Source organism: Acanthisitta chloris, unplaced genomic scaffold (assembly GCF_000695815.1).
Source record: "Acanthisitta chloris isolate BGI_N310 unplaced genomic scaffold, ASM69581v1 scaffold20809, whole genome shotgun sequence".
NCBI lineage: Eukaryota > Metazoa > Chordata > Aves > Passeriformes > Acanthisittidae > Acanthisitta > Acanthisitta chloris.
This window is the reverse complement of record NW_008691105.1, coordinates 1-26,973: the sequence shown is the minus strand read 5'-3', so window position 1 is coordinate 26,973 and position 26,973 is coordinate 1. Positions and strand designations below refer to the sequence as shown.

Sequence of the window (26,973 nt, the reverse complement as noted above, 5' to 3'; positions counted from 1 at the left end):
CTGGTGACACAAAAGAAATGTTCATGCCTTTCTTCTTTCCCTTGGCATATTTTAAACACAACGGACACATTACAATGGAGAAACCACTTAAATAAGAAGTCAAAACTCCTGCCTGTCCGGTCGAGAACATGTTGATTGCTCTTCCATGTACTGGCTTCTGTGAGAAGTAAGATGTCTTGTTCTACAACAAGGGAAAATCTACTTCTGTTTTAATTTTCTAAACTGAAAGAAATGTGGAAATAGAATAAGTAATAGTAAACGTTCAGAATTTTAAAATGTTTAGTCAAAAGTTTGCAGAAGTTGTCTAATAGAGAGCCTAAGAGCCTATCACATCTCTGTTGTGACGGTTTATGTAGCAGTACACAGACAAGTGCTTGCCTGCGTTCACAGAAGGCAATTCATTCAGCTCATTGCCTGTCTTTCCTGTCTGTGGATGACCATGCTGCTAAATTCTGTATTGCAGCAGAACATTTAGTAATACTTCATTTTCTGCTCAGTAAACCTGCTTTTTGCCTGGAGTAGTGAGAAGGGAGGAGGCTGGGAAAGGTTTGTATTATTACAGTTTCTATGTGTTTGAGGGCAGCAGCAAGAAGAATGTTGTCAAACTCTATTTTATACACAGTGTAGCACCTTGGACAGAGGAGCTTTGACAACCCTAAACTCGGCTCATCAGAGGAGTGAGGTAGTAGCACTGTGGGGATAAAAATGTAACTGCTTTTGTTTAGTTGAGTATAAGACTTTCCATTTTGTTAACAAGATGGTGAAATACTGTCCGTAAGCAGATTGGTTTGGCTTTGTTTCAGCTGCTTCCTAGCCTGACTTTTCTGCAAAATTAAATCAGTTGTTTCTCTTTCATTTGTGTTCAGCTTTGGTGTATAGCACTGCTTGCTAGAAGCATCACTTCTGTTTCCTCGCTGTAGTACTAATGTGGGAGTGCAGTTTAATGTAATGCAGAATTTTAGTTCTTTCATATTTGCTCTGGGAAAAGGAGGACCTTTTATGTTGTTTGCAAAAGAAGAATGCAAAATCCACTTGATTTTTATTCTACCTTGCAATTCTATATCAAAAATTGTCTGTTGGAAATGTTTTGTTCTGTGAACTTTTGTATGGAAGTCAGTTGTTAATTTAATTATCCCACAGTTAGAAATAAAGAAGAAACTAGAGGGTTTTCCATCTTAAAATTTTGAAACGGAGTGGAGGATGATGATAATTCTTTCTGAAGACTCTGTTTTATGTATTGTTTCAGTAGCACATCAAAAAAATTCTGTTTCATAATATGAATACACATTGATGGTTAAGCCTAAGGAATACAAAATTTTCCTTTTGTCTGAAACAAGCAGCTCTACTTTTTCATATACTTTAGAGATATCTAGAGACCAAAAAAAAGATAAATATGCTTAAATGTGTTAAGGTTTTTAATTTCAGATGCCATATAGTATATGTGTATATATGTATTCCTATTGAGACCTTTTTCCAAAGCATATATACTTTTATATATATTCCTGGTAGTACTTAGTGGTAATTGTATAGGTATGTTGTACTTTATCCATCAAACCTCAAATAGCTAGTAGACTTTAATTTCCTAACAAATATTTCCCCTTCCTCTGGGGGAGGAAGAAGCTTCTGTACACACTAAAGGCATTACAATAAAATGTTTGAGTTTTGAGAAGTCTGAAAAGTTAGCATTGCATGCACTTAGTTTGATAATGAGATTTCTGATAACTACTTGGGAGTTTTAAATAAGCAATGATATAAGATTGATTCGTGTTTTGTTACTCTTGCTGAAAAGGAGGTGCAAAGCAAAATTCTATTGCTGCTCTTTCCCAGCATAACTCGGTAGAGTCAAAGTGTGTTGACTTTTCCAGTGTTCTATGTTGAAGACTTTAGGTTGAGAAAAAATAAATTAATAACAAGGATACAAATGCATCTGCAGTTGTCACAATTTTAAAAGGTATATGCAACGTATTAGACATAGACAGTACAGGTAACTGAAACCTCAAGTCTCAGCATGTTGGATTAGACTGGTGTGAGGACTGGACTAGATGACCTTTAAAGGTTCCTTCCAACCCCAATTATGCTATTATGATTCTGTGTTCTCTTGGCTAATGATCAGTTGTCTGGGCAGAAAGGAGGAAGTGCTTCTGTCATATATGATGGTCCTGGTTTCACTTTCTGACAGCTTTTTCAATAATATGGACTCTAATTTGGCTTAAATCTGTCGAGAACTCCGGATCTCCTATGGAATAGGGCACATTTGTCTAGGCAACTATCTTGCACCCTTGCAGATGGGTCATCCTGTTTCTATACTAGTTGGTTTTTGCATTGTTAACCTGTTTTAGACCACTTGTCAGTATTGCTTCTGACCCTTTTCTCCACAGATCTTTTGATTCCTGTCATATCCTCTGCAAACTGTACTGTTCTCTTCATTTACTTGAGTAATTAATGAAAGTACTGCTAATCCCTTCGAACTTCACTGGTGCATCATTCTGGCTTTCTAGTCAAAGATGAGCACTGCTCTCTGCATGCAGTACCCTGTACAGTACCATTGTGTGTGCCAGTGGTCCTCCTGCCTGATCTTGTTGTTTTGAAATGGGTGGATTTTTCTTAAGGAGAAAGCAATACACAGCTTTCTTCATGGAATAGATTGAATTTAAGTAATTCTATGATGTAAGGCTGAAATGACTGCTGTGTGTGCATACCTGTCCAAAAGTACTAATTTTGCCTCATATCAACTTGTCTTACGCTGTACTGAAGATATTTCTTTCAGTGTAGGGTCTGAATGTAATAACTGGAACACCTGAGGAGAGAGTTCAGTATTGAACTCCAGTTTACTTCAGGCATTCAGAAACACAAGGGTGGGGCAGACATCACCTAACAGAGCCATGGGAAGTTTGGGGCTTGTGGGTTGCATATTTCAGGTTTGTCTATATTGCTTAGCATGAGCACTTGCAAACAAGAGTTGTATAGATATTAGCATCTGTATAAGTATATTTTAGTTAGGATTGCTGCAGTGCATCTTTTGTCAAGTGCAGACCTCTTCATAGCTGCTTTTGTTGAGAACTGGCAAATGTACTTTGCAGATGTGAAACTTTCCCAATGCAAACAATTTGTAATCTATGTTGCCACCTATGTGAAACAAACCAGTATGCAAGAGAACTTAGCTGGAAGTCAGCTGTTCTGAGAAGCTAAGAAAGCTGTTAAGTGCAACCTCTTATTAAAAGGAATAACAAATTTTGTTTTGTCTTACCTGTTGAGTCTTCTGCTGGAACAAATTAATTGAAGCTGCCTGTTCAAAAAGGTAAAGTAACACCATGAATCATGCAGACATCACTGGTGAAAGTTAAAGCAGCTTAAGCAGCATAACATGTCAGAGCAGCAGCTAATAAAGTCTTCCCAGTTATTTGTAAGTGACAATTTTAAGAAGCTTGGGTAGGTACCTGGGTGAGGGCAGAGGAGGAACTGTAATTCATCTCTGATGATGAAGCATGAACTCGTCACTTCTTTGACAGAGTTTTTATTGAAAAGAATATTCTCACAAGAAGAGGACAAGCTTGATGTATGAATACAAAATAGCTGTGCTTTTCAGTGGTTATTTATAACTAGCTGTAATTGTTTGCTCAGGTATGTCTTGATTTATACTATAATTAAGGAACTTGCAAACAAACTCTTAAATTATGAAAAAGTTCAACTGATACAACTTATTTTTTCACTTAAGTTGTCTATTCTTAACTAGATTTTAAACTCCAGTTCTGTGTTACTTCTCTCTCTTTTTCCAATTTTTAAAAATATCTTTATGTAGAAAAGCCTTTTCATTACATTTGAGTAAAAACCCCTGGACTCCTTAGAGTAAACAGTCTTGTGTTTTCTAGACTTCTAGTGAAATACAAAAATAGAGCTTAACTCTAAATTGAAGAGTTCATGCAGTAACCTTGGGAATGGTTTTCTGTTCTTTCCAATACTTGTATCTGTAGCATTTTTAATGTAGCCATAGTATTGTCTGTAAGATCATGGTCAGTTCCCTTTAAAGGGAAAAATTCAGTATGTTTAGCAGTGAAAATTACTGTCCTTGAACTTTTCTCTTTGTTATGTGCTTAAAAGCAAGTGTTTATATTCTCCCTGTATAAGTCAGACTTGGGGAAAAAATGTCCTGTTTGACCTAAAACTGATAAGGTATGAATTAGGAACCTGGGATTAATCTCACTGTGAGTGAGTTCCAAGAATTTTCTGATGTTTAACTGTTAGGTAGTCATCAACAGCCAAGCTGCAGTGGCAAAACTCTGCTTTGTGTCCAAATTCAGCTGGGTTACTCTTTCAGACTGGAAACGCAGCACTTGAAGGTTTCCAAGTCTGGGAAATAAAGTTAGAAATAAAGTTTTTCAAGAAGAGTGGCAGTAGTTGAGGTGTTTACATTGCGTGTGTCCTGTGAGGTTCCCTGGTTATCCGAACTCCCTTTGGAAGGGAGAGATTAGGAGCGAATGGATCTGGATTGCAGGCTTGTCCCTCTGTGCTACCCAGATACACGTGTTGTAAGGCAAAGGGCTTACTGTTTGTCACCTCTTTGTAAGGCTTCTTTAGACCTGTGACAGAGAAAAGGCTGAAGTAAACCAACCCATGAAAGCTAATGAGAAAGATTTGCCTGTTGTTGGCACACAGGTGGTGTCATGTGCTGTTTGACATGAGAGAGTTCTGTGACTGTAAGAGAGGAGCTTACTGTGACTTGAACTCTAGAAAAACTGTATTACTACTTTGGTTGTGTTTGAAAGGCTGAAATTGTTTGAGGTGTTTAGCTACTTCTTAGTATAGGTATACAAAAACATGTATAAGAGCCTATCAGGCTAGTTATCCTGTCAGGTTAATGAGTGGCATAATTGCGTTTCCCAATAACTAGAAATGAGAATTGAAGCTGAGACGTGCCCTTAGAACAGATGGATGAGTTGGGCAAAACCTGCTATATTTCATAACTGCACTGAGCTCAGTCACCCTGTTAGTATATGGTTTCTTTCTTGCCCTAGGTGGTTTTTAATATGTAACTGTGATTAAAGATTGAGTGGTATCTTACTTCTGTCTCTCCAGGTGAAGATGGAGCAGGTAAAACTAGCTTAATAGGAAAAATTCAAGGAATAGAGGAATACAAAAAAGGAAGAGGAATGGAGTATTTGTATTTAAATGTACATGATGAAGACCGAGATGGTAAGTTTGTATTTCTAACAATACCTTAAACCAGTCTGAAAGCAATGGTTGAGTAGTGTGATATTCGAAATGACAGTGCGATGTTTTTATTTCATTATAGTTTGCAGGAGTCCAGCTTAGGCTGTGAGTGATTTGTATCATAAGGAGATTTCTCAATGCAGTTCCTAGAGTAGATAACATGAATGACCACTCAAGTAGTAGAGGAGGAGAGGAACCTGTGAAAAGAGAAGACCAGGGAAGCAGTCTTAGCTGCAACGTTCTGAATGGATGTGCATTGCTCAGGTGTAGAGGAAAAGGTACTCAGGCTCTTACCTTCCATTTCAGTTACTGTAGGAAGTATTTATAATGAAATACAGATAAACCTTTATCTTGCTGGTACAGAATCTGCAAAACTAGTTTATGTTCAGTCCTGGACCCCTCAGTTCAGGAAGGATATTGAGGTGCTGGAGTGGGTTCAGAGAAGAACAACGAGGCTGGTGAAGGGACTCGAGCACAAGTGCTATGAGGAGAGGCTGAGGGAGCTGAAGTTGTTTAGCCTGGAGAAGAGGAGGCTCAGGGGAGACCTTATCACCCTCTACAACTCCCTGAGAGGAGGTTGTAGTCAGGTGGGGGTTGGTCTCTTCTCCCAGGCAACCAGCAGTAGGACAAGAGGGCACAGACTCAAGCTCTGCTAGGGGAGGTTTAGGTTGGATATTAGGAGGAGATTTTTTACAGAGAGAGAAATCAGGCGTTGGAATGTGCTGCCCAGGGAGGTGGTGGATTCACCATCCCTGGAGGTTTTCAAGACAAGACTGGATGTGGCACTTAGTGCCATGGTCTAGTAACTACAGTAGGGTTGGACTTGATGATCTTGGAGGTCTTTTCCAACCCAGTTGATTCTATGAAACTAGAGTCATGTATTGGGTAGGAAAATATGCATGATGCTAATGGAGACTTTAAAAACAAAGAAACAAAAAAATTCCAAAGCCACCAACCCAAAAATTGGGTGAAAGTATGGGTAGGAAGTAAAATATACATTTAAGATTCAGGCCCCAAATACCTGCAGTTATGGAATGGTTAATTGATGCTTATATGTGGGGAAACAAGTGAAAGAGTATGAACGGGGCACTGTAGAGGTGCAATCTGGAAGCCATACTTGAAGGGAGTGGAGTTTGAATAAGGATATGCTGGAAGGTTTGGGTTCAAATGGGAATTCTCGTCTATACTCTAATAAAAATATATGTAAAAGGAGAACAAGAAGAAGTTTTATGGAATGGTTAATTGATGCTTATATGTGGGGAAACAAGTGAAAGAGTATGAACGGGGCACTGTAGAGGTGCAATCTGGAAGCCATACTTGAAGGGAGTGGAGTTTGAATAAGGATATGCTGGAAGGTTTGGGTTCAAATGGGAATTCTCGTCTATACTCTAATAAAAATATATGTAAAAGGAGAACAAGAAGAAGTTGTCATCTTTTTTTTTTCTTTTTTTTTTTTCCTTTTTTTTTTTTCTTTTTAAGTGTTTTTTTTTTTTTTTTCTGAAATCACCTGCTTTCCTGACTTTCGTGTCTGGCTGTTGGTCTCTAAGGTGACTTCAGATCAGGGCTGGATCTAAATGTCTTCCTCAGAATCTCTGTAACAAGTAATAAAATCTTACCTCAAGGCAAAATTAATTACATAAAAAAACTTAATTTCTAATCAATAGCTCTTCATTTACTGCAGAAGTGTCTCTGCCTATTGGAGTATGGTGGTTTTTTTGGAAAAAAACCCCAACCAGTGGGATGGTCTGTTTGTATGGTGATTGCCCTTTCACAGACTGGAAGAATAACTTTAAGTCCATCTTAGTAATTAAAAACTTGCAGTTCTTCAGTTTTCTGAATGGCCAAGGTACTTTCTGTACTTTAAGAGGTATCTAGGCGTACCACAGTGGAGTTTTGAAGGGGAGATGGCAGTCCTTGACAGCTCAGCAGACCAAGGACTGAGAAAGGATGACAGAATTCACCCAATTCTCCCCTTCCAATTCGCGGCTTGAAAACGTTTTCCCTCTCTAAAATGCTGGACATTAATTTTGAAATGTTGAATTCTGTGTCTGGATTCATACTTTCAGATAATGTATTTACGATCTTCAGTTATCAGCCACTAAACATCAGGGTTTGGAAGAGGAGGGGCTTGTCCCCACAAGCTGCAGTTTGCTGTGTTGTTATGTATGTTCAATTGATGAAACATGTCATCTGCTTTCTTCCTTGTATTTCACATGTCTCAGGAAGTGTTAATAGCCATTATGTAGTGGTGTCTTCCAAGTAAATCTCATAAAATGTTTTTTCTTTTTTCATAGACCAAACAAGATGTAATGTATGGATTTTGGATGGTGACCTGTATCACAAAGGTCTTCTTAAATTTGCAATGGAGGCAAGCTCTCTAAAGGACACTCTAATTATGTTGGTAGTAGACATGTCTAGACCTTGGACTGCACTGGATTCTTTACAAAAATGGGCAAGTGTTGTAAGAGAACATATTGACAAGTTAAAAATTCCTCCTGAAGAAATGAAAGAAATGGAACAAAAGTGTGAGTACTCTGCAAATACATAGAAATCCATTTAAATGTGCTTAATGCTTTCTGCACCATTTAATCTCTCCATTGCAGTCTTTTTCATTCTTTGGAAATGTTACTTAAAATTAGGAGTTATCAAGCAAGTCAAGCCTGAGATAAGTCTCAACTAGCTGTATGAACAATACTAGTACTTCTTTCTAACAGAATAACAATTTGGGGGGAAAAAAACCTTTCAGAATGAATACAGCTGAAATGGCAATCTTGCTTCTTACAGATTTTTCTAGATAAAATTGTCCAAGCAAAAAAAATATTATTAGCTTTCAATTTTTCATTTTATTTGTTTTTAAAAGCACATCACTACATCAGCTTCTTACCTGTTCCTGTAATTAGTCAGAGAATGTGGGGCCTGTTCTCTGCCTGCCAAAAGTGTAAATGTTGAGAGGATTGATGCCAGCATGGCCATGTCTGGGCCCTTTCCACTTGAAAAGTTTTATCATAATTATTACTGACATTAATGCAGCTATATGTTTGTTTTGGCATGGATAGGATATAGCTCTGTCAGTGTCTTATCTTTTTAGTTTGAAACATGCAGAACACAGATTTTGCAGGATTCCTTAAACTGACCGAACTCACTAACATGGCTTCATATTACATTTGGGCAGCCACTCTATGTTCCTTGGGGTACTAAAACATGAGTCTTTCCCATTTGTCTCTTGGTGAATTACTGCAAGGAGGAGCATTTGAGAAAGCTGTTAAGATCAAACAGCATGATTAAACTCTATAAGTCTGAAGTTGCACTCTAATGGTATGTTCTTAAGCAGCTGAGTGCAGATTGCTGGATAGCTATTTTAGAAATGCAGGTTGTAGCTGTGTTATGATAAAGTAAACTGTAAGGCAGCAGTTGTAGATATGTTTGTAGTTTGGAATGGGGAGGGGAAAGTTGGTTGTCTTGTTTATCCTTTTAAGAGAGAAATTATTCTAAGGGAAGTATCATCCTTGAGAATCATATCTTCCATAACAAGAACTTGTTTGGGAGAGAGGAACTAAGCCCTTTTGGATGTGGTTTTTGCTCTGTTTTTGTTTTGGGGGTGTATGTGTGTGTATTAAACATTCCCACAAAAAGCTTCAGGATAGGATTTTGCTGGATGAATACCTCTATTATCAAATATGTCTAGCTGATAGTTTTGCTTCCTTACTGACTGAGTGAACAGAATAGTGAAGCTTTACCAAATCCAGAAAATGTAAGCAATGATGTGAGTCAAGAAAAAATGTGACTCATTAAGTTTTGCCTGTTCTCTTGTTCTTTTATCATCTGGTCTAATTCTTACAGATATTGACAGTCTGCATGTTGGGTGTAACAGAAGCCCTGGACACAATCCAGATGTGACTGGCAGCTGTTTTTGTTTTGAAGCTCTTGTGATGTGGCTCTATGTGTTGCTAGGCGGGCAACAATTTGGCACTGCCAAAAGCAGGAGGGAGGAGTCTTGCTGACTTTTGGCTACATGGGCCTACTTTATTCCTGTCAGACTCAGTGCTCCTTAGAGCTGATTTAACTTGCTAACAGAATTGAAATCTCCAGAGGGTTTCTATGTGTAGTTTTCTGGAGGTATGCTGCTGTGTTTGTCTTCCAGTTCTAGCAAGTTAACTCCACTCAGACCCTGTGAGGACTAGAACTGGTACAGAAAGGCGTTAGGGGATGCATAGCAACTCTGTGTGAAGGGTTGGAATAGCTCTTCCTCTTTACTGAACTAATCTGTGTCTAATGAAATTGTATCTCTAAGGGAGACCTGAGATTGTGTTGCAGAGTCTTTGAGCTGTGATATACTAAATCAATCCTCCTTTTTACTGTTTTCTGTACTTAAGTAAAGATTAGTATCTTGTGATGATACAGTGGGAATTTTAGAAATTGACTGGAGGACTTCTAGCACTGGAGTAGAGTGATTTCTTTTGTTTGAGCATGCGATTATCCCAGAACAGACAGGGTACCGTGTGGGGGAGACACTGAGTGTCTGGCATATCTTAGTGAGAGCTCTGGGTTTAAAACACAACCAAGTTGTTTGGGAGGCTCTTGGAAACTCTCAGACCAGACTGAAATAGCAGCATTCCCTGAATAAGAGCCAGAGTTGACTGTTCAAGTAGAGATGATAACCTGTGCATGTGCTTTTTGTTATTGTGAACTCCAAGAGCTGCAGAAAAATTGAATAAGCTTGACCTAATATATTTTTTTCCTCTAGGGTGTTGAAATAAGTTTTGTTCTGTTAATTCACCAAATGCTTTTCTAGGTATGAACTCCGAGGGCTTCAGTCAGTTTAGTGAAGGTAGCAATGGATTAACATAAATGAAGACAAAGAAGTGAGAATGCACTGGAGTAGGAAGCTGCTCCTGTGCATGATGCAGCTGAGTTGCCTTGCTGCCTGACTTCTTTGGCTGAATAAGGATGTGCTAGTTATGGAATAGGAGTCAGTGGTTTGGTTTGATAGAATCTTGTCTCTGCTCTGTGAAACAGAACATGTGATATGAAAGGTACAGACATTTTATGCTTAATATTGCATACCTGAGTGTAGGAATAGTAAGTGACAGTGTAATTAGAGGCTTGGGTGGATGCAGAGGAACATGACGAGAGAGTTACAACAAGAAATAGAAAAATGAAGTTACATCTTGACTTATCCTCCTGCTAAATTTGAAAGTAGTATCTGAGCTGTTTTAAAAGCTTACCAAGTATTTCATATGCTATTAGGTAATGATGGAGTTAGTTAATAACTACTGTTTATGTCTTCTATTGATTTTTGTTGATTACTACTATGTACAGAGAGAGCGAAGTGTGGACAAAGGGTTTGTAGGTTAAACCTGGTATACAGTGGGAGCTAAGCAGTATGCACAAGGTTTAATTCTATTTATTCTGACAAGAAGTTTGATTAATTTTGGCAAGAGGAATGGAAGGAAACTTACGTCCTTTAGGAAACAGATCAAACAATAATTGTTAGTAGCAATTGCCTAGAGGTTCTACAATGATAAAACAAAAATGGTTTCATGTTGTCCTTATGGGCAGTTTAATCTGATCATGTTCTTCTGGCTGCTGATCCAGTCTGAGATCCAGCACATCTCAGACTTGCTAGTTCTCTCTTGTGCTGCACAGAGCAAACAACTAGTCAGCCCCAGGTGCATGCTCAGATTTTTAAACAAAGATGCAGAAGTAGTAAACAATCAACAGTGCTAGAGGTCAGTGGCAGAGGAATTCATTGTTGAAATAATAAAGTAGCTGATGTTTTAATATAACTTTTTTTGCTTTCAGTGGTAAGAGACTTCCAGGAATATATAGAACCAGGCGAGGATTTTCCAGCTTCTCCACAGAGAAGAAATACTTCATTACAGGAAGACAAAGATGACAGTGTGATTTTACCCCTGGGTGCAGATACACTAACATGTAACTTAGGCATTCCAGTAGTAGTAGTTTGTACAAAGGTTTGTTTCACATTTTAGGTTTTCTGCATATTTTGTTTAAGCAACTCTGTCAATGGTGGATTTGGGGTGGGGAGCACGTGGTTATTAAGTTACTATGAATACCTTGCTTAAGAACTCTTTAAAAATGTTTGACGTTGAGGGTTGGTTATCTTCTGGAGCCCCTCATTGCATGTTATTCTGGAATTAGCTTTCCCCTTAGTTCTGCCAGTTTCCAAGGAATTGAGAAATACCTCAAACCTGGTTTTTCTCACAGAAGTGAGCTAGTCAATAAGCAACTAGAATTCCTCTGGATTTCCACAGTCCTCCTTATTCTGAAAATAGTGTTTTCTTAAACTTTTTTTAATATTTCTGATCTTTTTCTGAAGATGAATTTCTCTGATGTTTGAGCGTTATAGTTAGTAAAGTGCTGCTCTATTAACTTTCCTCAGTTCTTAGGGTGTTTGTGATCTGTTTCCCTTTCTGTTAGATATGTAATCATATTCTTAATTTAAAGAAAAATGGTGTGGATCTCTTGTGGCTGGGTTTTTTTTTAATTTTTTCCCCCCTGGCTCTTCTGTTCTCACTGGCATTAAGCATACTGCATCTGTAGCCTCTGCTGGCCCACAGTGTAGGCATAAGCCTTTTGATGCATATGCTGTTCTGTCACTGGAAGGCTAACACTCATTTGAACAGCATCTGCTAGTTTTCTGTTATTCTTCTCATCTCCACACCTTTTTTCTTTTTCTGCTTCCACATTCCTTGCTTTTGCCTCCCTTTGCAAAGGGCTAGTTAGTAACTGGTTTAAAACAGCATGTTAAAAAACCTTTGGGTAGAAAATTATGGTATCCTGCAGTGGGTAAGTCTTCAACAGACTCTGAGTTGTTGCATGGGAGTGGGGAGGGAGAGTGAGTGAAAAATGTCAGTCACTGTAACTCTCAAGTTAGTGCTGACCAGAGTACATGCACTTAAGTTACGTTATTAAGAAAAAAAAAGGTTCAATTATGTTTCTAAACTGCCATAGCAGGATTTTGTTTTCCTCTGCACCACCCACCCCACTCTGTCTCCCTTTCCCCTTGTGAACTGGATGTGTAGTAGCATTGCTATTTCAGCAGGTGACTGGGAGTGGTGTATTAATTTTGTGCTTGTTTTGACAGTGTGATGCCATCAGTGTTCTGGAAAAAGAGCATGACTACCGAGATGAACACTTTGACTTCATTCAGTCACATATCAGACGGTTTTGCTTACAATGTATCCTTTATCACATCATAAAGATGATAGTGGCTCAATTAAATATCTATATTAATTATGACAAGGTTAAAAGAATATTTGCATCTGTACCAAAGTAGTATGCAAGTCCTTTACTGTAGCTGGCAGTCTGCTTCAGTCACACCTGCAGGCAGTGTTGAATTCAACTTTTTTCTTTTCTTTCATTTTTTTGCAGAGGTGCAAGTCTCTAACATGAGTCCCCTCACCATGAACTGCTTTACTTGCCTTCTTTTCCATATTTAGGAGTCAATTCACAAAACAGTACATCTTAGCTGACAAGCTCCCTAAAATAACAACACGATAAATCATTTAAGTATGATCTTGCCTCAGATGCACATAAGGCGTGTTATTCTTTTTGACCCAAATGTGCAGTCTCCTCTGTGTTCAGTAATTCCACAGGATGAGGTTATGAGGGAAGGGAAGAAGTGTGAATTGCTGTGGGAATGATCCACTGACTTCTCCTGTATTGGTATAGAGACAATGCACAGTTACTGTGCTATTATTATTTCTGAACTTCATTTTTTTAAAAAAAGAAGACTATAAAGTACTGTTTAGTATTGTTTAGTCAGCTAGACATGCTGAGGTCTAGATTTTAAATGCCAGTAACATGCTTATATCATGTCATTATTTCTGCTGTGGTAAAGGGAAGTTTAAATGCTATTGGAGGGAGAGCAGTTGACAGATGGAAAAATTGGTTCAAGAACCAGAGACCTCATTTGAAATGGCATTTCCTTCAACAGGCATCCAAGTCCTAATTTTTCAAAATGGAATTGTGGGTAATTGTAGTAACTCTTGTGGATGGAGAAGGAATACAGAATAATAGTAAGGTTTAGCCTCCATGATTGTATTTGCCATGTACAACTTGAGGTTCTATTCTAAACTTCACTGAACAGGAGCCAGACCCCATTATATAACTTTCTTGTAGAATTTGAATTGAAAGCATGTGAAAATAAATCAGGGAGCCTGGTATTCTTATTATCCCAAAGTAAAAATGCTCTTTTATTAATCCTGTGCATAAGATGTGTTAATTTGATACTGAACCATGATGGAATACTAAGCACTCTGTTGGTCTGTTAGCAGCTGATATACAGTACAACTCGCTTGCCTTCATTTCATTCAAAAGTGTAATGTAAGAACTTGCTCCCCTAATTAAAAACCCCAGGTGGGAAAGTGAAAGATGTGGCATTTTTGAAGCTACTAGTGTTAATGCTGTAGTGACTGTGTTGTAGGGTGGGATAATGACAAGATGTAAGGATGTGACATGAAAATTTTTGTTCACTAAAAGCCAAAGACAGTTTTAAAGGCATCATAGTGAAACCATTGGTATTGTGGGCTTTGAAAGTGAGAACAGCCTGTACTTTACTTGAATATCTCTAGCTGAGTTGGCCTAAAAGAAATGCAGAAAGAAAGATTTAAATTACTAAATAGCTTATTTTAAAAATTATGTGGTTTTTTTGTATTACCCCCTCTAAATTCTACAAAGTAGATGACCCTTTTCTGGTAGTTTAAAGGTGACTTTACTATCTCTTACTAGCCACTAAACCGAGTTTTCTTTAACAAGTTTATTCAGATGGGGCAGCACTTATTTACACTTCAGTAAAAGAAAACAAAAACATTGACTTAGTGTATAAATATATAGTCCAGAAGCTGTATGGATTTCCTTTCAATGTTCCAGCTGTTGTTGTGGAAAAAGATGCAGTATTTATGTAAGTTAGCTGCATTATTATGTGTATATGACTACAAAATATGTCTGTGCAAAACTGGAATGCAGCATTTAGAGCCTTTTTTTGGTTCTTGCTTTTTAAAGTTCCATTTAACATTTCAGTGAGTTGGAGTCTGGTGAATGTCAGTGGATGCAGATTATAAACACTTGCTGTCCCAAAGGGAAATATTAAACCCAGACATTCTCCTCTGTTATGGTGAACCAGTCTCTACGTACTTGTGCTAATCAATAACTAGCTTGAACAGCTTTCCTGGCTTTCAGTTCTGTGCAGTTCAGGAGTTGCATGTGAGTATAGCCTGAAGTAACAACAGAATTTTAAGCCAAATAATCCTTTCTCTAGTCCTGCAGGTTGGGATAATGAAAAGAAGATAGGAATATTGCATGAGAATTTTCAGACACTAAAAGCAGAAGACAATTTTGAAGATATCATAACAAAACCACCAGTCAGAAAGGTAAATTGAGGTGGTTTTTGCATTCAGTTTCTTTGCTATTTATTTACCTGTCAGTTTTTTGACTGTTTCTCTTTCTTTGAGACTATGCTTCCAGTTTATAATAAATGTGATGAACCACGTGGGGGCTTTTCTTACTTTACTTTGTTCTTAAGGTTCTTCTTTAATTATCAAAAAAATCATTGTGTTTTTGCTCTGCATTGCTCTTCTCCAGCTTACACTTTTTTCTGCCACTGTTACATTGTTCAAGACTATAAATATACCTGTTTTGCTCTTAATACATATTTGGTATTGAAAAGTCTAAATGTCATTTACCTGTTTGTCAGGTAGAGTTAGTGTTTTCTTGCTCTAAGTTGCTTGTAACTTCATGTTTTCTGTTTCTATTGGAGTATCTAAAATAAGAAAGCCTGGGGCTGTGAAATCAAAAATAAACATGTGGAAACAGCTTCTACATATCTTAAGTATATTTGAATCTCATACTATTTAACAAAAGGCTTTGACAGAACTATTTGAAAATGTATGTGAGGTTGTTGAACCAAATGCCAGCAGCAGTGGACCCCAAGCATATAGAAGTTATTGAAGGCAAATATTTCTATGGCTTTTTCCTAACAAAGCTAATGTTTTGGGGCTGATATGTTTCCAAGTGGGAATTACTTTAGTTGAGAAAACTAATACTATGTGTGTCCTTTCTGCAATCTTTAGGGAAAAAATGAAGACACATATAGGAGCATGTTAAATAGGTGTCCAAGGAAAATATGACTGACAATTTATGGGGTTTTTGCATGCTTAATAAACTTCTGGCCTGGATTATGATCTTGGATACTCATACTTGCCATGTTTGTTTTTAGTGGCTTTTTCTACAAATGCATCTAGAGACTTATGCCTGCCAGGTCAAAGAGTTAATAATACTCCTATTTCACTTCCAATTAATTTGGCTTAAATGGAGTCATGAGGTAGAAGTCTTGAACATAGGAAGAAGTGGTCTGAAATCAACATTATTTTGTACATGTACTTTATTATTGAATGCTTGTGTAATATTCACCAGGAGATATGAGAGTAAATGTCTTACTTTTAGTCAAAATTATGTTCATGTTTTTGTATTACAGTTTGTTCATGAAAAAGAAATTGTAGCAGAAGATGACCAAGTGTTTCTTATGAAGCAGCAGGTAACCTTCTGTCTATAAAACAAGCAGACAGTATTTCATTTAACAACTTTCCCCATACAAATTTGGGGTTGTTGTCTTGGTCACTATCATGTCTAACACCTCATGTGTGTGTTTGTTTTTTGCAGTCGCAGTTGGCGAAACAACCACCTACTGCTGCAGGAAGGCCAGTGGTTAGTAATAACAATTCTAAATATCACATGAAAATGATTCACTTTCACGTATTTAGAGGGTTGCTTTTAACTGCAGTGTCAAATATTCTTTGATCTATAGTGCTCTAAAATTGTGACACTTCATAGCTACTCATGACAACTTGCAGTGACACCAAGGGCTAAATGTCATGGCTTTCCTTTTCACGTGTTAGAATGCATCTAAGCAGTTAGTTGACTCCTGTTTCTATTCCAAGAGTGTGTCAAGAAACAGATTATATTGGCTGAATTGCCTTGGTGAGTTTTATATCCTAAATTTGGCACCATCTCTATAGGAACATAAAGACTGGCTTACAATTGAAGTCAGGTGAAACCTATGACATTGTCTGAATTTGAAATACAAATAAAATAGCAGAAAAGTAACATGAGTTTAATGGGGAGCCTGTGATCTTATAAAGGTAGCTTTACTCCTTTAGATGAACCAGAAACATGACTTGCTGTCTTGAAGTAACGCATAACGCTCTTTCCGCTGAGCTGCATTTTGTCCTTTCCCACCATATTGGTGGTATGCATTGTCATGTAATAAAATTTGGTGTAGCCTGTCTGTGGTGTAGTCTGTGCAGTTTTCATTATGGTCAGAGGTACTCCTGAGTAACAGATGGATTTTCAAGTTTGCCATTGGGATAAAATGAGAGGCTTCAGTAGCGTTGTAGTTGCACTAATGTTAATAGTTTTAATAATGTTACATGAGTGTGAAAAACTCATACACAATCAGCAAAATCTAATCCTGTGTCATTCAGTTACTACACGTTAAAAAAAAAGCTTAGGAGCTTTTTTTAGTACAAAATGGTTTATTTTTATGTATGCTTATGCTTTGGTTTTGGTTTTTTTTTTAATAGGATGCCTCTCCAAGAGTTCCTGGTGGATCACCTAGGACACCAAATAGATCTGTAACATCAAACGTTGCCAGCGTTACACCCATCCCTACTGGGTCCAAAAAAATTGATCCCAATATGAAAGGTACTTTTTCTTACAAGGGCAGAAATGCAGCAGAGGAAGTAAAGCAGCTGCTTTGCCTTCTTGCTTTAAAATGCTTATTTAGATTAATTAACTTATTAAATCAGCATTTACTTAAAAAACCTATGGGTTTTTGTTGTGGCTTGGTTTGGTTTTTTTTCCTCCCTTCCTCCCCTTGCAGCTGGAGCTACATCTGAAGGAGTCCTGGCTAACTTCTTCAATAGTCTCCTGAGCAAGAAAACTGGCTCTCCTGGTGGCCCTGGTGGTGTTGGTGGCAGTCCAGGAGGAGGTGGCACTGGAGGTACTGGCAGCAATTTACCACCCTCAGCAAAAAAGTCAGGTATGATGAATGGTAAAAGATCAATCTAAAACTCAATCTAAATTGAGTGATAGATTGTTCCTGTTAGCATGGTTTATCACAAGTGTGAACACTGTTATATGTAACTGAATGTTTTATTGAATATGGCTTTTTGCTTTTGTTTTCACTGCAGTTCAGCATTGCCTTTTCATGGCTTTCAGAGAAGCAAAGAAAACTTTGCATGTAGCTGTTTAAGAATGAATTGTATCTACATGAGTTCTTTATTTTTTCCTTTATTCCCACCACCCCTAATAAAATGGCTTATGCTGTAAGCCATTTGTAATATTATTCAGATAGATTTGGGCTGAATTTCAAGTTGACTTTTTTAACAATACTGTTGGCATTAATATAGCTTTAAATTTTCTTTTGCAAGTGATCTAGCTCTGATGGGATTAACACTTTGATGACAGCCTGTAAAAATGCTTTTTTCTTTTGATAGCTGTTTATATATTATATATATAACGTGAAGCTCAGTTGGCTAAGGAACGTTTATGTGTACTTCCTAACCTACTGTGGGCAAAGTCAGCAGTGCCAGTTCGAACAGCATATGGAGATTGTTCAAACAAATGCAGCAGACGCAGCGTGAGTTGCAGAGAGCACCCACTGAACAGTCCTGTGGGGAGTGGCTGGCAGCAGGTTCGGGTGGTGCCAGGCAGATGGAGGCAGTGCTCCAGGGAAGTCATGTGTCCGGGGCCATGGCAGAAATTTCAAGAACAGAGCTAAACTATTAAGGAACAAAAGTGTTCTCAGAAATTTCCTACTACGTAACAAATGAAGGGTTAGGGTGTAGCCAGTTTAATGTACAAAGAACTGTGTTTTCAAGGAATTACTATAAATACAACTAAGTTCAGCTTTGATGTGGCCTCTTCACCTTCCTGAGCACTTGCTGTCTTGTATTTAATGATATCTCTGGCACTCCCTCTTCAAATCTGAAAACTGGCTGGTAAGACACTAGTTTGGGATTTGTGAATTACTTTTGCCACAGCAGCTGAGGGAAATTCCTCTGCTTATTAGTTGGAATATTAGCTGCTTTGGTTCTGATACAGTGTTACAGTTTGTTAAAAGGTTTGAAGAGCAGCATAGTGCATCTGGAAAATATTACCTTTGCAGATAGTTCCTGTTAATTTGCATTTTCAGCAAGGATGCTGGGACACTGCTAAACCTACACACATGGCAGAACATTCCTTTACGGCCCGAGATGCTGTGCACACTTGTCATGGTGTGTCTCCATTCTTGTGATACAGCACAGCAGATAGAAACCTAGACTGAGGAATAGGTTTTTTTTAAGAGTGGTGCGTTTCAAGCTTGAGTTAGGTTTGAGTATGACTGCACAAATGTTTGTGCCATTCCAAGTTAGGGAGGAGGTAGGTGGGTGAGGAGAGAAAGGAATCTGCCATCTGCAGGTCTGTGTGCAGCCATGAGCAGCAGTGTCGTGTTCATGCTGACCAAGTATGCAGAGCTGACTTTACTGGGCTTGGCAAAACACCTGATTTACATTCAGCATTTACATACATACGATGCAGAAAATTGTGTAGAAGTAGTCATAACTGCTAGCCATGTAGACTTTTCTGTATTTTGCACATTAACTCTTCGTATACTGGCAATTAATATATAATTATGGAAGTTGCTATGAGGAATCGGAAATATAGAAGAATGTGACTTCCTCTCTACCATTTTCTTTCTGTTTCTTTTGGGTTTTGGCCTCATGCCTTTACTTTCCACCCAAAGTGTGCAGTAACAATGATTAGTATTTGTCTGATTTGAGACTGGAAGATACTGTAGGCTTTCCATGAACACGACTGAGTGATGCATGTTTATTTTGTAGGTCAGAAGCCAGTTTTAACAGATGTTCAGGCAGAATTGGAGAGAATTTCACGAAAACCTGATATGGTCTCTCCTACATCATCTACATCTCCCACAGAAGGTGAAGCATCTTGAAGACACCAAATAAAACAAATTGTTCAGTTTTCTGGGATAATTCAAACTTGCCTCTGCCTCTTCCTTCAGTGACTGGAACTAAAGAACTGAAATATCTTTCAGAACACAAGCAGTTGATGTCTGTCTTTCTTTCATATGTGTTGCCCAGCTTTTCAAAAGGGACATGTACAGATGGAGAATGGTTATCACATCATGTAGGAGCACTGCTCACAGTGCAAGAATAGTAAATTCAATTTTTTTTCTGGGTTTTATTGAAAAGTCAGTGTAATTCTGTAAAATTGCAAGTATGTCCACTTAAGTGATAGGGGTTGCTTAGGGCAGGAAAACTGATACACACACCACAGGCACTTAATTTATCTTGATTTCCCAATCTGTTAGGTAAGTTTAATGCTATCTTAAGTAGATTAACCTACCCACGAGAGAATTACTGCTAGTTTTTGGAAGAGAAAAATAATTGCACAAATCTGTAACACCAAACTCCAGTTACACTTGAACACTTCATTGGGAGTATGGTTAAAAAATTCTGTTTGATCTCCACTGAGATTTACACTGCGTTCAAAACCCCATGCAAAAATTCATTCCAGATACAAGACTAAATTAGTGGCCAGGTTTTTTTTTCCTCTTTGATTAATTTCAGACACTGAATAAAAGATGTATAAAGAAAAAGCAGAGGTTAAATGTACAGATTATCAGTATCCAGATTTGTCTATATATATATGGCTTGGCCTTAATGTCCCCCACTGTTTCCCACACTACTTATGGTTTAAAATTGGTCATCAAAACTGTAATCAGTTAATAAAGTATTCTCTGCATTCAAATTTAAATAACTTTCATCGAAGCCATGGTGTTCTTGTTTGTTTACAGTTAAATATAAGGTGTGGTGTAAAACATCTTAAAATATGCTTTTATATTTTCACCTCTGAATAGTATCACTGGTAGATATTTAAACTTCCTTACAGCATTGTTTCTGGAAGGAAGGAGATGAATCTGCAGTGTTTGTTCCTAGGAGTGAAACTGGCTTACCTGACTTGGGTGGTTTCTGCTGCAATGTGTTTTAAAAGCACACTAAGTATCCTGCTGATGACTGTAGTATGGTGGTCTAAGAAGTAGTTAACCAGGGTTAGGACTTTATTTTTCAGTACACAACTGCTGAACATTATTTTTTTTTCTCTGAAATTTGTCATCACTTTCTACTTAGAGCCCCAGAATAGGAAGTGTAAAAGGTATATCCTGATCAAGTGATCGCCAAGACACTTCTTCCATGAGTTGAGGTTTTCTAGGTTTTTTTAATCAAGTCTTGTGTTAATATCTCTGATTATTTAGAAACCTCTTTATATGGAACATGGTGGTACTCTTTCCACAGTTCATTGCATTCTGAAGTGGTTCTAGTGTCTTCACAGAATTACAGAATGGGTCAGGTTGGAAGGGACCACAGTCCCTCATCGGGTCCAACCTCCCTGCTCAAGCAGGACCATTGTAGAGCACATGGCACAGGGCTGTGTCCAGACAGATCTTGAATATCTCCAGTGAGGGACAGTCCATGACCTTTCTGAGCAATCTGTTCCAGTGGGCAATGACTTGCACAGTAAAGGAGCTCTTCCTCACGTTCGGGTGGAGCTTTGTGTACATCAGTTTCTGTCTGTTGCCCCTTGTCCTATTGCTTGGCACCACTAAGAGCCTGGCTCCATTCCCTTGACACCCTTCCTTCAGATTCTTACAGACATAGATGAAGTTCCCTCAGTTGTCTCTTCTCAAGGCTGAACAGCTCCCTCAGCCTTTCCTCATAAGTGAGGTACTCTACTCCCTTAATCATTTTTGTAGTCCTCCCCTGTACCTGCTTGAGGAGCTCCATGTCCCTCTTGTACTGAGGAGCCCAGAACTGCAGCCTCACCAGGGCTGAGTAGAGGGGTGTGATCACCTTCCTCAACCTGAATTCCCTCCATATTTTCAAAATACCTAAATTTATTTAAGAACAACATAGGTTTAGTTGTGCATTGAACTCCCTAAAGTTAAGCACACATGTTAAAATTGACTCAGAAGATTGAGTTGTGGAGTGACAAGTTTCAGAAGAGATTCTTAGCTGTAACTGCAGTCCTTAAAATTTTGCTTATGGCAGTGGTTCAGTAAAGGTGGCCCATGGGGAAATGCTTGACCTGCTGATGAACAGCTGTCTTGAATAAATTACGCTTTGAAGAAAACAAATTTAGGCTGATGCATGGCAGGCATCAATATCAGAGCAGCTCGCTAGGTTTTATAGGTAAACTTACTGGAACAGAATTTGAAATGTGCTTGAGAGAACGGGTCCTGCTTGCATCAGCACAGTACACTTCCTCATGTGTCAGTAGGGTGAAACTTTGGATCTTAGGGCAACATCTTGAACTTGTTGGTGTTGTCCAGGTTTTCAAAAGACATCTTTAGCTCCTGCAATCTTTAGTTCATTTGAGTGTCTGCCAAAGCACAACACTCTGAAGCTGGCAAATCAGCCATGTAATGCATTAAGAGCTATCACACTAGGTCAGCTTTTACTGGGGAGGCTGGGACAGGGGGAAAACCTTGCTAGTGACTCATCATAATTTCACTTCTTAAAACAAATGTCACTTCTGTGTATTTAATGCTTCTAAATTTATTTCTTCCCTAAATCCCCATTGCTTGGGGAGGTTGGTTGTTTTCAAAAAAAATTATTTACAAAAAGTCTCAAATTCTCTTAATGCTGCTGTCACTATCTGCCTGCAGCCTGCTCATGCTGTTTGAGGGGAAGGGGAGAGAGAGAGGACTTTAAGGTATCTATCACAAAAGGAAAACATCTGAGTATGTTTCTGTGTAAGCTGGTGGCTTCAGCTTCTTGTTTCCCTCTGATGAGGCCAAGACTGCTGGGCTGGTTGCTTATCCTCTTGAGCTGCAACTCACCCAACTACTGCTTTGCTGAGAGTAGACAGTTAGGGTGGGATTTACCAGAACTGTCATGCAAAATGAATCTCTGTGACAGAAGGCCCTTTTCACAAAGTGTAGTGCCAGTGAACCCTTGTCCCTGTTCTCCTTTCACCATCAAATCAGGCACCAAGTTAAGTAAAATGGGTAAAACACTGAAGGTAATTTGGCAGGAATACTTCTGCAAGATCTTTCATTGTGCTTTCTTGCCCTAGGATGTAGAGGGGTTAGGTTTGTGCTTACCTCAATTTCAGAAGGAGAAGCAGCATGAGTAACATTAATTTTGCTTCTAATCATCCTTGGGTACCTTTCATACTTCAGTGCCACTTGGTACAAAATTTCAGACTAGCACATGAGATGCAGAAAGCACAAAGGTAATACAAGAACTACAGGGGACAATTTTAATAATACCTTTTAAATGCTTTGCAGTATGAACACTGAAAAACAAAATGCTACAATATAAATCAAGTAAATTCCTTTAGACTTTCAGGACAAGTTCTACTTAGACAAGGAGCTGATTAGCTTCAAACTAAACTTGTTTCAGGGGAATTTTATAAATCTCTTCTTCCTCCTTCTCTCTACCCTGCTTCTACATCAGTTCTTTAGAGTATACTGGTTGTAATAAAGCTGTTCTGCAGATTTTAAGCTTGAAATTTGTGAGTAAATGACCACTTTATTTTTCAGACACATCATATTTTTCAGGTGAAAATGGCAGTCTCTGAAATATGCACATGACTTTTAGGTCATACGGGCTAAATACTGTATTAACCTTAAATTTCTAGTGATACATGTGAAATGCAAGGAGCAGCCTGTTGGGCTGCAGTCTCTTCTTGGGGAGCAGTTTGCAGCAGGACACCTGCAGCTGTAGAACTGTTGCCTGTTGAGTATCTCATGGCTTTATACTTCTCTATGCCACGTGGATGGATGCAGGAAACCTAATCCTGCATTTGAGAAATGTGGGGATTTGCAGGGTTTTCATCTCTTGTGCCATAAGGGATACTTAGAAATAGCTGCTAAAAATGCTAAATCATCTTCAGCTGTTTAAAAATCACACATTCTAGCATGTTAGTATGGTGATATGGGTTTGTGCAATTGAGTTGCAATGCTGAGCCCAAAAATAGATCCTCAAGAGCTAAAGAAGCTTCAACACATTCAAGTCTTTTCTGAGCATTTTTTCAGAGTACTTGGAATATTCCATTTGCTAGTCATCCTATATTTGAGTCATGCAATACACATGGATAGTCATGAACAGAAGCTGTTGAGATGTCCCTGTGGGAACCTTAAAATGAAGGAGAGAGACCTGTCTCTGGCAGGTTGTCTTCAGTGAATCTCCCTCAGTTGTGCAGTAGCAATAAACCTCACTATTCTTTCAGTGAAACCAAGTCTGTCTCCTTCAGTGGTTTGGACTTTTAAGCTGCTTTCCCATTCCTCTACTTTCTCCCTCACCCTCCGAGAAGAAAAGTGAAAAACTCCACAACTACATTTATGAACAGGGGAAAAGGAGAACATTGATTCATGAGGTCAGTGGAGCTTTGCTGCCAATTCCTAGCGTGTGGGGCTCAGGCTTTAGTGTCACACTGTAGCACAGCACATTGCTAGTGCCAGAGAGCCACTGGGGCTCACTTGATGCAAACAGTGATGCAGCCATGGCCTGAATCCACCTTACTGTGGTGACTGACATTTACGCAGCTGCTTCACAGGGTTTTTTTTAAATTTATTTCAACATCAGTGGCAAGAAGTGGTAACTGTCATACAGCTATACTGTGTACAGTGCAGTCTCCCCTAATGAGGTGACTTTCTCAATTGGTATTGCTTTTTGGTCACTATGGAGGGTACCTTGGAGAAGATGTAATGAGGGAGAAAACTAGGTCACTCATCACTAATCTGCTTCCACTGATCTCGCACTGTCTGCCTGGCTGACTGGGGATGTTACCGTGGCTCAGCATCTAACTGCAGGGCTGCTTCTCTGCCACCATGTCCTGCCTTTAGCTCTGGTCTTGCCATTCCAGACCTTGTGGTGGGGTTAAGAAAGAATTCTCTTTCTTGGAAAACTGTCAGGTGTAGCACATAAACAAAAGGAAATTAATAGATGTTGTCGTGTCTTGATCCCAACTAGCAACCAAGAACCATGCAGCCGCTCACACACTGCCCCACCAATGGGATGGGTAAAAGCCAGAAAAACTCATGGGTTGAGATAAAGACAGTTTAATAGAGAAAGCAAAAGCTGCACACACAAGCAAATCTAAACAAGGAATTAATTCACTGCTTCCCATGGGCAGTAGGTGTTCGCCATCTCCAGGAGAGCAGAGCCCCAGCACATGGAACAGTGACTTGGGAAGACAAACGCAATCACTCCAGATGACCCCACTTCCTCCTTCTTCCTCCCACCTTATATACTGAGCATGATGTCATATGGTATGGAATATCCCTTTGATCAGTTTGGGTCTGTCCCAGCTGTGTCTCCTCCCAACCTCCCATGCACCTCCAACTTCCTTGTCAGTGTGGCAGTGAGGAAAGCAGCAAAGGCCTTGACTCTGTGTAAGCTCTGCTCGGCAATCACAAAAACATCTCTGCATTATCAACCCAGTGCCCTGCACAAATCCTAAACATATCCCCATACTAGCCGCTGTGAAGAAAGTTAACTCCAGTTCAGCCCAAACCAGCACAGATGTATATCTGGAATGAGATTTCCATCACATCACAGCTGGCCAGTTACTGTTATTTGCATTCAACACAATCATTATTTATTGTAACTGTTGTTTTGATTCCCTCTTTAAAGGGAAGAAACTGTCCTTGAAAGACAGTGCTGATGAAAAGGGTGAAGAACACCTGCAGTTTGTGTGGAGAGCAGCATTTGTATGTTTTAACATACTGCTTTAAGTATTTTTAAGCTATCAGGTCCTGTGCTGTTGTCCAGTTTTCATTACTTCTCTATCACATGAACTTAGAGTACCCATAGCTTTGTTGGCGTTTGTTTTTCCTGTGCCTCCTTATAAATAAATAAATAAAGTGGCCTCAATAAGTTTAGGCTTTAAATGACAAGCTAACCTTTATCATTCATGCATCATTGAAATGTATTTCCTAAAGAAGACCTGAACAGAAAAAACAACTCTTAAAGACAGCAGTAACTAGGAGAAGGTTGCTGTCTATTTTTTTATCTTCTGTAGGCTTGTCTTGTGTTTCTGTAACTCCTTGAAAAGCAGTCTCTCCTCAAGACAGTTGTAGCCAGTACTAACATCTGTCTTCATAATCTAGCAATGCTGCATGAAGACATTTGTAAAGACTCAAAAGGGAACAACTACAAAATAGCCTTAGATGCTACCAAACATTTTAAAAGAGCTGCCAATTGCTTCTATTTCCACTAGGTCCTGCCTCACCAAGACCACAGCATAGTCTAGACACATGCCTTGTGGCTTTGGAGCTATTCAGTCAATTTTCAAATATCAAGGAAGAAAACAAAACCGAAAGGGAATTTTCTTCAGAAGAGAGATGACAGCCTCTGCAACATAATGTTATTTATAGTGTACTAATGTAACAAAAGGTAACGAAGCCACTGGGGAATTGTAAGCAGTAACAGTAAATGTTCTGATTACACCTACTTGCTCAGTCGTATAGTCTGGGACGCTGCCAACAGAGCTTCATTAGACTCATCTCAACCACAGGCACAAGCTAGGGCACACCCATAGTGATACCTCACTTATTTTAGTGGAAACTCCCATGCCTTGGGAAATTACGGGACTTGCCCTACTCATCTACCTCTCAAACCAGTTCCTGCAGCCCATGGCAGAGACAAGTCTGTACCATCGTGCCTGGGGATACCGTATGCTCCTCTGGCTTCTGTTGCCTTTCTGGCAGACGTCATGCACATGGACTGCTGATACACACTCAGCATGGTGCGTGGCCCAGCTGCTTTTATCTGGCCCACACTGCTGCATCTGACCAGCTGACAGGGGCCATTGGCAGAATTAGAAGTTACCCTTAGCTCCTGGATCTCTGTAGCACACACATGCTCCCACCGCACCGTGTGGGTCCCAGAGAGAGGCAGTGGCCAAACAGCTTGAGCTGTTCCCTAAGCACTGTACAGCTAACATTAAGAAAGCAAATCACTGTATCTTCTACCAGTATATTTCTATCAGACAGATTTATATCAGTAGATCTAATCAGGAGGTTAATTTTGACTGAACTTATAAGAAACTAAAGCTTTAGGTGCCTAGTAAGATTAAATTGAGCCTGTTGGAAACACCTTGTAAGCAGAGGTGTGTTGCATTCACTTCTGTTATGAATGTTTTATCCACGGAGCTGTTATGGTCCCTCATAGTCAAGTTCAGCTATACTTTACATGCTTAAAACAAGCTAAAACTTTAGGTGCCTAAGAATAGCCTGAGCCTGTTGTAAACACCTTGTAAGCGAAGGAGTGTTACAGTCACTCCTATATTATGAATGTTTTATTCACAGAGTTATTATGGTCCCTCACAGTCAAGTTCACAGAATTGTTATGGTCCCTCATAATCAAGTTCAGCTACACTTCACTTACTGGAAACCAGGTAAAGCTTTAGGTGCCTGCTGAGATTAAACTGAGCCTGCTGTAAGCACCTTGTAAGCGAAGACGTGTTACATTCACTTCTATAGTATGAACGTTTTACTCAGAGCCATTGTGGTCCTTCATAGTGACGTTTGCCCATACTTCACTTACAAGTAGATCTGGGCAAAGGTATGGGAGTATAGTAGTAGAGACGTGGGAGTGTATTAGCAGAGGCTTAGGGACAGGAGTGTTTTCTCTCAGTGACGAACAGGAGTGTAAGCAGGGAAAGTTTCGCTTTAAC

The 26,973-nt window shown here is 39.0% G+C and overlaps 1 protein-coding gene across 1 annotated transcript; it reads left to right on the top strand.

Annotated features, from left to right (window-relative positions):
- Positions 1-4,475: 4,475 nt before the first annotated feature.
- Positions 4,476-20,055, top strand: DYNC1LI1 (dynein, cytoplasmic 1, light intermediate chain 1). Its single transcript, XM_009082119.1, has 12 exons — positions 4,476-4,526; positions 5,043-5,190; positions 7,503-7,733; positions 11,011-11,180; positions 12,314-12,407; positions 13,996-14,131; positions 14,489-14,600; positions 15,704-15,763; positions 15,889-15,933; positions 16,809-16,929; positions 17,108-17,266; positions 19,110-20,055. The coding sequence occupies exons 1-12, from the start codon at positions 4,476-4,478 to the stop codon at positions 19,220-19,222; spliced, it is 1,440 nt and encodes a 479-aa protein (XP_009080367.1). The 3' UTR covers positions 19,223-20,055.
- Positions 20,056-26,973: the final 6,918 nt, after the last annotated feature.

Bases quoted from the DNA above. Each gene is read 5' to 3' on its own strand.
- DYNC1LI1 (XM_009082119.1), top strand. From the start codon at position 4,476: ATGGATCTGGATTGCAGGCTTGTCCCTCTGTGCTACCCAGATACACGT. The intron at 5,191-7,502 runs GTAAGTTTGTAT...CTTTTTTCATAG, and splicing joins ACATGATGAAGACCGAGATG to ACCAAACAAGATGTAATGTA. The intron at 14,601-15,703 runs GTAAATTGAGGT...TTTGTATTACAG, and splicing joins CAAAACCACCAGTCAGAAAG to TTTGTTCATGAAAAAGAAAT.